General features: G+C 44.2%; 1 protein-coding gene across 1 annotated transcript in view; it reads right to left on the bottom strand.

Moving 5' to 3' along the window:
- Positions 1-381: 381 nt before the first annotated feature.
- SV2C (synaptic vesicle glycoprotein 2C) overlaps positions 382-13,389 on the bottom strand; it is a 190,080-nt gene continuing 177,072 nt past the window's right edge. The window contains exon 13 of the mRNA XM_074360014.1: positions 382-1,988. Within this exon, the coding sequence (XP_074216115.1) occupies positions 1,805-1,988 (184 nt within the window). The 3' untranslated portion in view covers positions 382-1,804. The remainder of the gene's footprint in view (positions 1,989-13,389) is intronic.

Here is a 13,389-nt window from a genome sequence, read left to right as displayed (position 1 = left end):
TTTTTGGTTTGAGTTTTCCTGATGTTCTAGCCCTGAGCCCACATCCCCAGGGAACTCTCCTCTCTCTTCCTACCGGCCCCCCACACCACTGCCCCCCTCCACAGGCCTGAATTACATCAAGGGAGAGTCGATTAATGGCTTATGTTAATGAAAGAAGCTGTTCACAGAGTCTGAACTCTGCAGTCTGGAGCTTTAGGGGGATGTTAGGAAGGGGAGAGAGAGGCAGAGTGGCCTCTGGGGTTAAGACATCTTTGAATGTAATGACTCCTGGAAACAAAGGCTCTCCCTTCTTGGAGGCCTCCAGGCTGCCCTGTTGGAAATGCCTATAATAAGCAACAAGGATAACCTTTTAACAAGACAGAAGAGTTTTAAAAAGGAATATTGTTTTAATATGGGATTTATTCCTGGTGGCTGGTCGTCACTGCAAGTCTACACGGAGGCTTCAGATTTCAAAGAAGATGAGTAAAAAGGACCAGCGTGGAGGAGGGGCAGCCCCGAGGGGTGAGAAGGTCACATAGCTGACAGCCCGTGGGAATGTCTTGCTGACCTCTCTCTTTCAGGCCCAGGCAGATTCCGGAGGTAAAATGAGCAGCCAAAACCCACCAGGAGACGCTGCCCTTGTCTGCCGGAGGGGCCCCTCGGAACACAGCAGGCTGTGATTTCACACAGAGGCGGCAGCCAAGAGCACGCTGATCAGCGCCCCAGCCCAGAGAAGATCTAGCGGAATGGGACCCACTTGGGTGATGCTGATTAGGCCAATGTCAATTCCCTGGGGGCACCAGCCCTCTGGAAATTGGTACCCAACCCTGAGGTATCCTTTGACATTGACACATGGCTTTAGGTGTGAATTTCTTCCTCATCTGCAATTTACAACAACTTAGATGACTGACGATCTTTAGACTAGAGAGTCTGGATGAAGGGCAGACTCAGGTGGGCAGACCCCGTTTTGAGAAAGTGGCTTTTTTCCTCTGTGACTCCGCTACCTGGCAAGATCAGTGGCAGCTGGGAGTGGGGCGGGGGCGGGGGTGAACGGAGGCGGAAGATCCCTCTGAGCTCTGACTTTTCTGACATTCTGAACCACATGCCACAATCACAGACACGATTACGATCACTTTTTCTCCTGTTTTTCAGAAGCTTCACTGGGCTCTCTGGCAGAAATCTTGCTTCTGCAGCTCACTCAGAGCTTTGCTGCTAATGGCAGTGCCTCTGTTTTTCTTGTCAGCAGAGTCACCTTCATTGTCATGCCTGAAAAGAGCCCCACCCAGCTCTGTTTGGTACCACATGGCTTTTTTTTGAAAGGCTCTGCTGTAACAGCAAGAATTGCTGGGTGTCCTTTTCTAAGTAAACAGGAAATATCACTCTGTTTGAAAAAAAAAAAAAAGAATCCCTCTCCTCAGCACAAACGCAATAATAATAAAATGCCAGCTTATCTTCCCTGTGAATGCTGAGTTAGGGGCAGGATCTGCTTCTTACAGCAGCCCAGTCCTCTTCTTAGCTTCTAAATTTTCAGCGAGCAGAATCTCAGGACGACCTGGTAGACTGGGGCATCTGAAAAATGCTTCCCCTGATTTTGGGGAGGCAGTAGCATCCTAGCTAGGAAAGACAACAATGCATGGAAAAAAAAACTGTGCAAAATCACATTTAAGGAGCAAGATGGTATACAGCTGAATTTTAGTCACAGCAAGAGTTCGTGTTCTGGTACTTGACCACCTTCCCCGATCTGAAAAATCTGGAGCCTTGAGTCATTCAGGAGCGTTGACACGGGGCAGGAGACAGAAACACAGGACGGATGGCTTTTTTCCCATTACATCAGGACCTGGGTTCGTGTGTCAGGAAGGCGCAAACCCACCAGTCCTCCACACACGAGCACAGTGGAGGCCAGCAGAATGGGGATTGCTTTGGTGATGCTGACCAGGGAGCCGAATATTAAGTTTCCAAGGACGGCCGCTGCTTTGCATAGTGCATTCAAGAAGCCAAAGCCTGTCGCCCTGCAGAGGAAAGAGACATGGACAAGGTTGAGAAAGTGGCTTCCAAGAGTCCAACTTGAGACACAAATGTCTTCCAGGGTTATTTTCAATGAGCTTCAAGTAGACTGTTTTGTACATCCTTAGAGCAAGGAATCAAATGCTTGTCGGCACATTTGGAAGCAGAGAACCCCAGCTGTTGGTATTGTTCCTTCAGCCCTCTGTTGACTTTCTTACCACCTCCAGCTGATCCTTATTCTGCCCATGAGCTGATTGTGAAAGAGAAAGGACATTTCAGGGAGTAAGAAACATTTCTTCTCTCTTCCAGAATTAAATTAAAATGTATGGCAATGTATTTCTCTAGGTTTTTTTTTTTTTTTACTCTCCATTTCCTCTTAGCCTAATTCACATGTGAGGTTTTAAATAATTGAAGCACATGGAATTTTCAGAGAAAATCAAGGGTGCCTGCGTTGCCCTCTGCATCTTTCTAGTTCCATGGAGGTGAACTCTCATGCTCTCGTCCCAGAGGTTTTTGGAGTAGGCAGAAACTGAACACAGAGCTGGGGGGCCACCAATGAGCTAGTGACACATTCCTGCAACCTCGGCAGAGTTTTATGTGGGAAATCAAGCCCAAGAAAATATTACAGGGGAGAATCAGATTGTTGGCCTAGAGAAGATCTTGCTTACTCCGCTGATATGTAAGATGAGCAGCTGGTATATAAATAAGACACATCCCACCTCTTAAGACCTTCTTTGGAAAAGAAAAACTTTACTATCTATGTGTGTTGAATGTACTTTTACTGTCATCTTCTTAGCGAGAAATTTAATTTTGTTCATGGGCGTACTGATACAACTGACGTCATGAGATAACATGGATCTCCTCGGCCTTTATGCCAGCCTCCTTCTTTTGTCTGTCACTGTGTGTGTGATGAAGGCACACTGAACGCAGGGCAGGTGTCGGGCACACTTCTCCCTCCGGAGGGAAATGCACTTTATATGCTGTAAATGCAGCACTTACTACATGGCTTTCTTTGGTTGACTTGCAAATTTATAAGTGTGGGTTTTCCTTTGGCCAGAACAGCAGCTCCTCACCCTGATTTGTGCCACCCCCAGTGATGCTCTCTACAGTGTGTACATATTTCCTGTGGGTACCGCCCAACCACGGCCCCTCCCACACCGCAGGAGAAGAATAAGCACCCCTCTTGTGCAAAGGAACCGAGCCACTGACTTCACTGGCCAGAACCGAACTTTAAAAGTGTAGCAAGCACTGACTTTCCTTTTTGGCCAAGACACCTCGAAAGTCAAGTAAGCAGGCCCCTGCAGTGTGGCAAAGCTGCCAACTGCTGGACTCCTGGAAGGGGTGTAACGAAATCTCTGATGGAGAAAAACAGGAACTTCTTGAGAGGAGGGTAAGCTAATTTTGTATTCTTCTTCTTTTTGGTTTGTTTTTAAAGAAAGAGATTAGTAATAGCAACCACCACCAGAAAGAGAAGAAGATTGAATATACTGATAACTATTTTCAAATGAAATTGCTTGAGGCTACACATTGGGGACCACAGAAAACGTAAGTAGAATACATCAGAACACATCGTTATCTACGGCCTCCTCATCTCCATGGAGACGCCATGAGGCCAAACTGGCTTTTTTTTTTTAGTTAATAAACTTTTTTGAGTGGTTTTAGGTTTTTTTTTAAAAAAATACTGAGTGAAAAGTAAAGAGAGTTTCCGTACACTCTCTCACCTCCTACCCCTATTATTAACATCTTAGTGTGGCACATTTGTTACAACTGATGAGCCAATCTTAATCTATTATTATTAACCAAAGTCCATAGCCTACATTACAGTTCACTGTGTTGTGTATTCTATGGGCTTTGACAAATGTATAATGACGTGTATCCACTGTTACAGCATTGTATAGAATAACCGTTTCGCTGCCCTAAAAGTCCCCGCAATCACTGAACTTTTTACTATCCCATAGTTTTCCCTTTTCCAGAATGCCATCTAATTCAAATTATATAGAATGTAATCTTTGCAGACTGGCTTCTCTTACTTTTTTAAAACTACATTTTAGTTTCTAGATTTTAGAGTCATAAATTTTCAAACACATCTCATGGCAGTGAGATGAGCTGTGTTGTTCCAGGGGAAAATGGCCAGGGTGTATGTTGCTGATAAGAGAAAAGAAAACCTTGTATGAAGAAGTCTCGATGCTAAAATTGCAGAATGAGCCACGCAGAATTTACATCTGTGTTAAAATAAGCACATTTTTTACACCAGAAATTAACACATCATTGTAAATCGTCTATACTTCAATAAAAGACAAACAAACAAAAAATGACCACATTTTCCCTAGCTCTGAATCTCTGGTATAACTCAGAACAGGGTATAAAACACAGGCAGTGACCTCCTTACATTGCTGAAACTCTAACAGAAGAACAGGTGACTTCCTGAGATCTCCAGACGGCACCAAGAGAGACGCATTAGGAGCAACCTGCATCTGAAGCTTCTAAAAAGACAACCAAATCCTTATTTCCTGAGTCTCCATTTTCATTTACCAAGCAGAGGTAGTTCTTCAGACGAAAATCCGGTCCACACAGAGGCACACAGCCTCCAGAAGTTAGTGTTGGCATTAGAGAAAATGTGACTGTCCTTTCCTTGGGTAAGTAAACGATTTCCTCAAATAATTTCAGCAGGAGGGTATGATTTTCTGAGCACGGAGGCATAGTTGTATTTGAAAAATCATTCTCAAAGTGGTTCTCCCTTGGGGGTTATCTGTTTGTAAGTAAATCAGCTTTTAGTTCATTCAGTCTCTTGTTCTTATTTAAAGGAAGGCCACTCACTTCTGCAGACACCCTCAACACGAGTCACTTTGTGCTCGTAACATCCTTGGAGGGTGGGGAGCTCAGAGCTGGCAGAGCCCCAACCTGACTTGCTGGCTTCTTAGCAGCAGGACAAGCTTTGTGTGAGTTTAAGATGTACCCAGGGCTGAGAATCCTGCAGTTCTCTCAGAGAAAGCCACGCTTCTGAATTTGTTTAGATTTACTGTCATATACTGAAAGAAATGACAAAAGGAGACATCTACTCGACCCCTCCAGCAAACGGTTTTCATTTCTGAATTCCCTTCAGCGTGCTTCCAACCATATCTAATTTTTGCAAATCACAGGATTTATATAACTTTGTTTTCTGCTTTTTTCCCAGTCATTCATAAAACTGTCCCACATTGTTTACGCTTTGTTTAAAATGAAATGACTGAGCACAGAACCATCATTTCCGTAACCACATCGCTAGATAAGGAGGAGATTTCCAGAGTTGGTGAGACTGCAGTGAACACCTTCATAGAGAGGACCACCTGCCTTCGGATGTGTTCACTAGGGAGTTCCCAGCGGTCCAGCACAGCCAAGGGACAATGATCACGATGTGCCATGGAGGGACTGAAGACCACAAGGCACACTGTGCCTCAGATGAGAGGAATCCATCCAAAGGCTTCACCCAGCCTCTTTTCCCTGCTCCTGCTGTCTTATTTACTCAGCTTTGCACAGCTACCTGCTCCAGGGGCCACCAGCTTCTCACCCAACCTGCATCATTTCCTTTTCTTCCAACTCTCGGTTTGACCCTGGAGAGCCAAGAAAGCTCTCCCTGCTCCCCTCCTAAGGGCTGGCTTGTACCAACCTCAGGGCTCTTCTGCTGGGGTTTAGCCTTATTAGGTCCCTAACACATCTCTGGGGTGGGGCTGTGTGGCCTTTTACATTCATTACTCATCACAACTTCCTCCAGGACTAGCACACGGAGGCCTAGGCCTAGACATGAACTAAGGCATTTCCTGAGATCTTCAAAATATGTTAGAAGTACATTTCTGTAATGAGCATCTTAATGGATGTTTGTTGGCCCATATTTGTTTACTGATGCCAGACTATCATCTTGCTTTTGTGGAGGAAAACCCCCTAATTTCACATTCTTAAATCATGAAAGACTGAATGCAGTTGCTCTCTGATCTCAAAAGGAAGAGGAAATTTGCCTCATTTAAGTAAGTAGTGAGCACATGTGTGTTCTGTGCGTGTCCTCCTTAACCTGGGCAGACGGCATCCGATGCCACTGCTGGCACAGCTTTCCCTACTCACACACAAGTGGACAAGGACTTCCCTGAGAGCTGTGAGCCCACAGGAGTCCCTGGCCCCAAAGTAGCACCCCCCCCCCAAATCTCCTCCCAGCCCCACAACCATCAAGCCTCATCCTATTGCAAATTTCTATTGAAATGCAAATACATTCATGGGCAGGTAATAATAGAAGCCTTTGTATCTTATCATCTATGTGATAAACCTAGCTAGGAAGTGAGTTCCTGGGCCAGGGTAAATAATGACAGGATGAAAATGAGCCCTGACTGGAGAGGGTATAGCTCAGTGGTAGAGTGCATGCTTAGCATGCATGAGGTCCTGGGTTCAATTCTCAGTGCCACGGTTAAAAAAAAAAGAAAAGAAAAGAAACAAGAAGGTGAGCCCTGAGAGGCTACCCGGAGTTCATCTAAGGCCATGGTTGATGAGCATGGCCGTATACCCCAAATACCAGGAGAGCTTCTTAGAAACTGATTCCCAGAGCCCCACCCCAGACCTGCTGGGAGGGGTCTGTGTGTCACTGACTAGGTATGCCCATGCTGGGAGCGGCACTGCAGAGTCACACACCTGGGTTTGAGGCTAAGGGACCCAGGAGAAGTTACTGTCCCTCTCTGTGCCTCCTCTTCCTCCCCTGAAAATGGAGTGAGACTACCCACTCTGGTAGGGGTGGAGTGGGGACTGAATAAGGTTAAATGAGATGACCTGAATACTCAGCACTGTACTGGACCCACCCTTCATTTCTCAGATGAGAAAACCAAGCCCCTAAAGGTTCAAGGACTCATCTAAAGTCCCTCAGCTGTGTTCTGGCAGCATCTGCACCTGAATTCAGGTTTCCTCCACATTGTTGATGGAGAAGGGGGAGTAAAGGAGGAAGAAACTTCCGATAGGCAGTGCTGTCTGGGGCACAGGGAGCTGACGGCTACAGGATTGGGAGGGCACAGGCTGGGGATGGACAAAAGGGAAGAGCAACACAGAAAGGCAGCCAGAGAGAACCAAAGAGGAATGCGACCTCATTCACGGCTGTTCCAATGAGCTTACCGTGGAGAGTGGGGAGCAAGAACCCATATTGCCCTTAACCAGCTGGATTTTAAAAAGCATCTTTCTTGGCTTCTTTCTATCATTCATTCATTCATTCATTCACGTGGAGTCATGGTAGTAAATAATGAAAACAAAGTCCTGCTTTCAGGAAGCTCACATTCTAGTGGGTGACAGATAGTAAAAAGATGTCCACCCTAACATCCTATCATCATGTGATCTGGGAGGTAATTTGCCTTAAAAGTACTTCAGTATAATTTACAATAGCCAAGACATGGAAGCAACCTAAACGTCCACTGACAGATGATTGGATAAGGAGATGCGGTACATATATACAATGGAATACTACTCAGCCATAAAAAGAAGGAAATAATGCCATTTGCAACAACAAAAAAAAGGAGGGCAAAGAGACATGAATGGAGTGTAGTTTGGTTAGGTACGATGATTGAATGAATGCTCGCTTCATCTCAAAGTCTTTAAAAATGAAGTGAGGTCTTTATCTTTGTGACCACAGGTGTAGAGTCACCTCATTTTATGTCTCAAACAATGGAGGCACAGTTATGCTGAGTGGTCTCCCTAAGGTCACACAGCTGGCCAGTAAGAGATCCAGGACGAGAGAACTTCATACTAAGTAAGTCAGAGAAAGACAACTGATATGGTACCACTTATATGTGAAATCTTAAAAAATGAGACAAATGAACTTATTTACAAAACAGAAAGAGACTCACAGACATAGAAAACAAACTTATGGTTACCAAAGGGGAAAGCTGGAGGGAGGGATAAATAGGGAGTTTGGGTTTGGCAGATATAAATCACTATATATAAAATACGTAAACAGCAAAGTCCTATTGTATAGCACAAGGAACTATATTCAATAGCTTATAATAACCTACAATGAAAAAGAATATATGTATGTATAACTGAATCACTACACTGTACATCAGAAACTAATACAAAATCGTAAATCAACTAACGTTAATTAAAAAAAAAAAAGCACTTCAGTATAGAGAGGTTGTCTCTTAACCCACAGAATTTAAAACATGTTCATCAGGAATCAACAGGCCAGAGGTCATGACTTAGGGCTTTAACTGTCATTTTAGAAATCTGGATGAGAAGGTTTGTAAATGAACACGGGGCTGAATTTTCAGGGTGATATGAGTGCTTGATATGCAGTTAAGTGGGAAGAAGATTCTGCCCGTAGCACAAGGGGTGGACAAGCATCCTCCAAGCTCAGCAGCCTCCAACTGGTGAAATGATAGCCTTGATCCAGACTCCAAACTCTAGGGCCCACCAGCCCCTGGCCTTGACACTTACAAGGCACTCTGCTTCCTGCCTAGCCCCAAGTCTGATGGTCTTGCTGTCAGCATGTCCTAATATCCGTGGCCCTTTCATGCAAGGGCAGAGAAATGGACTTCCCTGGGGTCAAGGACAGGCTGTAGGACTGTTTCTGTGTCCATCTGCACATGTGGCAGGATTTGCTACCATTGTGATACACCACTGGGAGGCCAGGTGATGGGTGAAGGGGACATATACTGTCTACCTCCTTACCCTCTACTTCTAACTGCCAGAGACAAAAAGGGTCTGACATTTGCTGAACAGCCAAAGTGACTCAGGTCACATAGAAATTAAACATACACAATGATAAAGGTTATTTAAAAAAAAAAAGGAAGGCAAAGAGACATGGATGGAGTGAATGATTACATACAATGGTTGAATGAATGATCGCTTCATCTCAAAGTCTTTGAAAATGAAGTGAGGTCTTTATCTTTGTGACCACAGATGCAGAGTCACCTCATTTGATGTCTCAAACAATGGAGGCACAGTTATGCTGAGTGGTCTCCCTAAGGTCACACAGCTGGCCAGTAAGAGATCCAGGACTAGTGAACTTCAGGTCTGAGCTCCAGGAGGGAGTAGGGAACTTCTCTGTCTAAACCAACATAGTCCTAAAGGGACGGACTTAGCTTGGTGAATTCTGGGCAGATGTGTTGATTTTGGCTCATCACGGAAGAGGCCCGTCCCACAGTGCTGGTGACAGCAGCAGCTGCCCAGAGGGAGCAGCGAATTGCAGGTGGGAACAACCAGGGGTTTACTTTCACATCCTTTCTGCGGTCATGTCTGAAACTGGGCATGTGTAAAGGGGAAGGAAAAAGGAGACCAGAGCCCAGAGAGTGGCGGGAGAAGGCTGCTGAGAAAATCCCCGGGAGACAGGCTGCTGGCCTGAGGGATTCTGTGTGGAGCTGGAGGCCAGCAGGGAGAGCCTGGGTTTCATCACTTACAAGGTGGAAGTTCCTTGCCCTGAGCTCCGCGGAGGAGTTGGGTGAGAATGGCTCTGGGCCACGAGGGCATAGGAAGTGTGGGCAAGGGAGCTCCACCACAGGGTGGCAGCAAGAAGTCACTGCATGGATGCAGGATACTTGGGCCAGAAATGAGAATCAAAATGAGCAGAGCATGTGCTCTGCAGATCTTCCTCCACGTACGAAGGGGTTATATGCCCCCAAAACCCATCACAAGCTGCAAGCATCATAAGTTGGAAATGCACTTAATACACCTAGCGAACATCATAGCTTAATGACGTGCTCAGAACACGTGCATTAGCCTGCAGTTGGGCAAAATCATCTAACACAAAGTCTATTTCATCATACATTGTTGAATATCTCATGTAACTTATTGAATACTGTACTGAAAGTGAAAAACAGACGGTCGTATGGGTGCAGAACGGCTGTAGGTGTATGGGTGGTTTACCCCGTGAGCCTGTGGCTGACGGAGCTGCGACTCCCCGACCAGCATCACAAGGGAGTATCACACTGCACATTGCCAGCTCGGGAAAAGATCACAATTCAAAACGCCGAGTACCGTTTCTACTGAATTCGTACTGATTTTGCCCTATCATACAGTCAAAAAATTGTATGTTGGGAACTTTTTGTGCTTTCCTAGGCCAGGTCTGTGGAAACTCTAGATCTTCTTACCTGAATGGACTCACCCACCCAGACTCGACCTCCTGCCTTCTTAGACCATTATTCCTCTGTGGGCCCCTGCATTCTGTTTTCTCTGACTTGAACTACCCCCAGGCCTCTCTAACCTACTGCTTGAGCTCCGCACAGTGTCCCCAGCCTGGTTACCAGAGAGTCACCACCATAAGCGCTAAAGAACACAGGGATGGCTGGTTGTCTCCAACATACATACGCACACCCGTCTTGACTGTCCCGATGGTTCCCCTCTCTTTATAGGTGGGGCCATTCATCTCCCACCTGAAGATTCAGCCCTGCTTGGGGCTCAGAAGTCAACTGAACCCCAAGACAGCATCAAACCTGGGCCTGTCTCAGGATCAGCTGCTGTCTTGGATATGAGTCTGGCCACTGGGCTTTTGCCTTGATGCCAGTGAGCAGGGCCCTCTCATTACCTTTGTGCCAGTGATTTAATTGTGGCCGTAACCTCGAGCACTAGAAATAAATTTCCCTCATTGTTTGAAACAGCAGCAGCACCTGCCACAGCTGATCACTCCCTCCTCCTTGAACAGCTTTCTCCACTTGCCTTCCAGGACCTCACGAAAGCCTGGACTTAGCGCTTACCTTCAGCTCTGAACACCTGATGCTCCTTCTCAATCTCCCTTCCTGGCTTCTCCTCATCAGCTTGACTTCTGATTTTTGTAGTGTCTCAGGACTGAGTCCTCAGAATTCCCTTTTTGTCATTTGGTGGTCTCATCCACCGTGACTTTAAGTTGCATCTATATAATGAAAGGGCTCAAACTTTTATCTCCCACTTAGACTTCCCTCTGAACTCTGGTCTCATGTACTACTTGGCATCTCCACTTCCATGTTTAATAGCATCTCAAACTTAACAAAACTGAACTCCTGAGTCTTCCTCCTTCACTTCTGCCTCCCACAATCTTCCCCCATGTTAGTAAAGGCAATTCTAGCCTTTCAGTGGCTCTGGTCAAAATCCTTGAAGTCATTCTGAGTATCTTTTCCCCTTCAACCTTCACATTCAAACTTTTGGCAATCCCCATTGGTCTTCAACTTATTTTCAGAATCTAACCAATTCTAACTTCCACTGGCACCATTATATCTTGCTACAGTTATTGTAGTGGGCTCCTAACTGGTCTTTCTGATTCCACCTCAGAGCCTCAAAAAAAAAAAAAAAAAAAAAAAAAAAAAATATATATATATATATATATATATATATATATATATATATATATATATATATATATATATTTGAGGTATGCTTGATTTATAATATTGTGTTAGTTTCAAGTGTACAGCAAAGTGATTCAGTTACACATATACATATATATACATACATATATATTTATTTCTTTTTCAGGTTCCTTTCCATTCTACATTATTCCAAGATACTGAATATACTTCCCTGTACTATACAGTAAATCCTGTTGTTTATCTATTTTATATACAGTAGTGTCTGTTAATCCAAAACTCCTAATTTATTCCCACTCCCTGCTTTTCCCTTTGGTAGCCATAAGTTTATTTTCTATGTTTATAAGTCAGTTTCTGTTTTGTAAACAAGTTTATTTGTATAATTTTACAGATCCCATATGTAACTGATATCATATAATATTTGTCTTTCTGTATCTGTCTTACTTTACTTAGTATGACAATCTCTAGGTCCCTCTATTAGACTATATTTCAAACACAAAGCCAGTTCTCCTTTTAAATATAAATCAGATCACATCACTCCTTAGCCTGAACCCCTCCAATGGATTTTCATTTCACTCAGCATGAAGATCAAAGCCTTTTTAGTGTCCACCATGACCTTATCACCTCTAATCCCTCCACCTTCCTATGCTATTCCATTCTGACAAGCTTATTTGCCCCTCTTCCAACTGGTCTCCTACATTTACACCTCAGGACCTTTGCACCTACTATTGCCTCTGCTGAGAATATTCTCTTCTCAAGTATCTTCCTGGATCTTTGCTCAAATGTCACCTTTACAGCCACATATTCTTAGACCATTCTATTAACAACTGCAATTGAAATTCTATTAACAATAAAAATCTCCCTTGACCCCACCACCCTCTATGCCCCTCTGTAGCTTAATGTTTCTTTATAGAATTTAGCACCATCTGATAGATCTATTTTACTTATCTAATTTTTATTGACTGTCTCCCTCAAACTAGAATGTAAGCTCTGTTTTGTTCACTGGTGTATCTCAAGAACCAGAACAACTCCTGCCACATGATACCTGTCTTGAAAAGCACTGTTTAATGAATTAGTGAGTGAATGTTCAACCCACAACTCAGGAGTCTTTCTGGCATCTAAATGTAAATAAATATTCAAATGCCTGTCAGCCCCATGTTGACATGAAAACCCAACACGTCCAAAGTGGAGCTGATTATCTACCCCACCCCAGCCCAAACCTGTTCTTTCTCCTGTGTCCCAGGCTCAGAACTGCCATGGCCATCCATTCAGTCTTGTGGGACTGAGATTTTTAACTGTGGGATCTGATGCTAACTCCAGGTAAGATAGTGTCAGAGTGGAGAACTGATTGGTGTTGGAAAAGACACTTCATATATGGTGTCAGAGAGTCTCTGACATGAAAAAGCTTCCCTAAGCTTTTGTTCCAAGAAACTGATTCCCCCACATGGCCATAAACAAATTGCATCTTCAAGGATCCCACTAAAATAATACAGTGGGGATTGCTATCAACCCCAAGTTCTCACAAATCTGTAAAGTAGATAAGCTGATGGTTAGGGTCCTTCTGTAAGCAGATAGGGTAAGGGGTTCCTGAAGAAAGAAAACAGGCATGGCTTTCTTGACATCAGAGAAGCCATTTTTAAAAAATCAACTGTACTTCCGTTAAACAAACAAACAAACAAACAACCCATTTAAAATATGAGCAGAAGAACTGAATAGACATTTTTCCGAAAGAGGAGATGCAGATGGCCAACAGGAACATGAAAATCTACTCAACATCACCAATATTAGGGAAATGCTAATCAAAACCACAGTGAGACACAATCTCACACCTGTCAGAATGGCCATCATCAAAAAGAACACAAATAACAAATGTCGGCAAGGATGTGGAGAAAAGGGAACCCCTGTACACTGCCAGTGGGAATGTAAATTGGTGCAGCCACTATGGAAAACAATATGGTGGTTTCTCAAAAACCCCAAAACAGAATCACCATATGGCCCAGCAATTCCACTCCCGGGCATATACCTGAGAAAAACAAAAACATTAATTAAAAAAGATACATACACCCTGCTATTAACAGCAGCACTTTTTATAATTGCCAAGACACGGAAGCATCCTAAGTGCACACCAACA

This window comes from Camelus bactrianus, chromosome 3 (genome assembly GCF_048773025.1).
Source record: "Camelus bactrianus isolate YW-2024 breed Bactrian camel chromosome 3, ASM4877302v1, whole genome shotgun sequence".
Lineage (NCBI taxonomy): Eukaryota > Metazoa > Chordata > Mammalia > Artiodactyla > Camelidae > Camelus > Camelus bactrianus.
The sequence above is the reverse complement of the archived record's forward strand: the minus strand, read 5'-3'. Positions and strand labels throughout refer to the sequence as shown.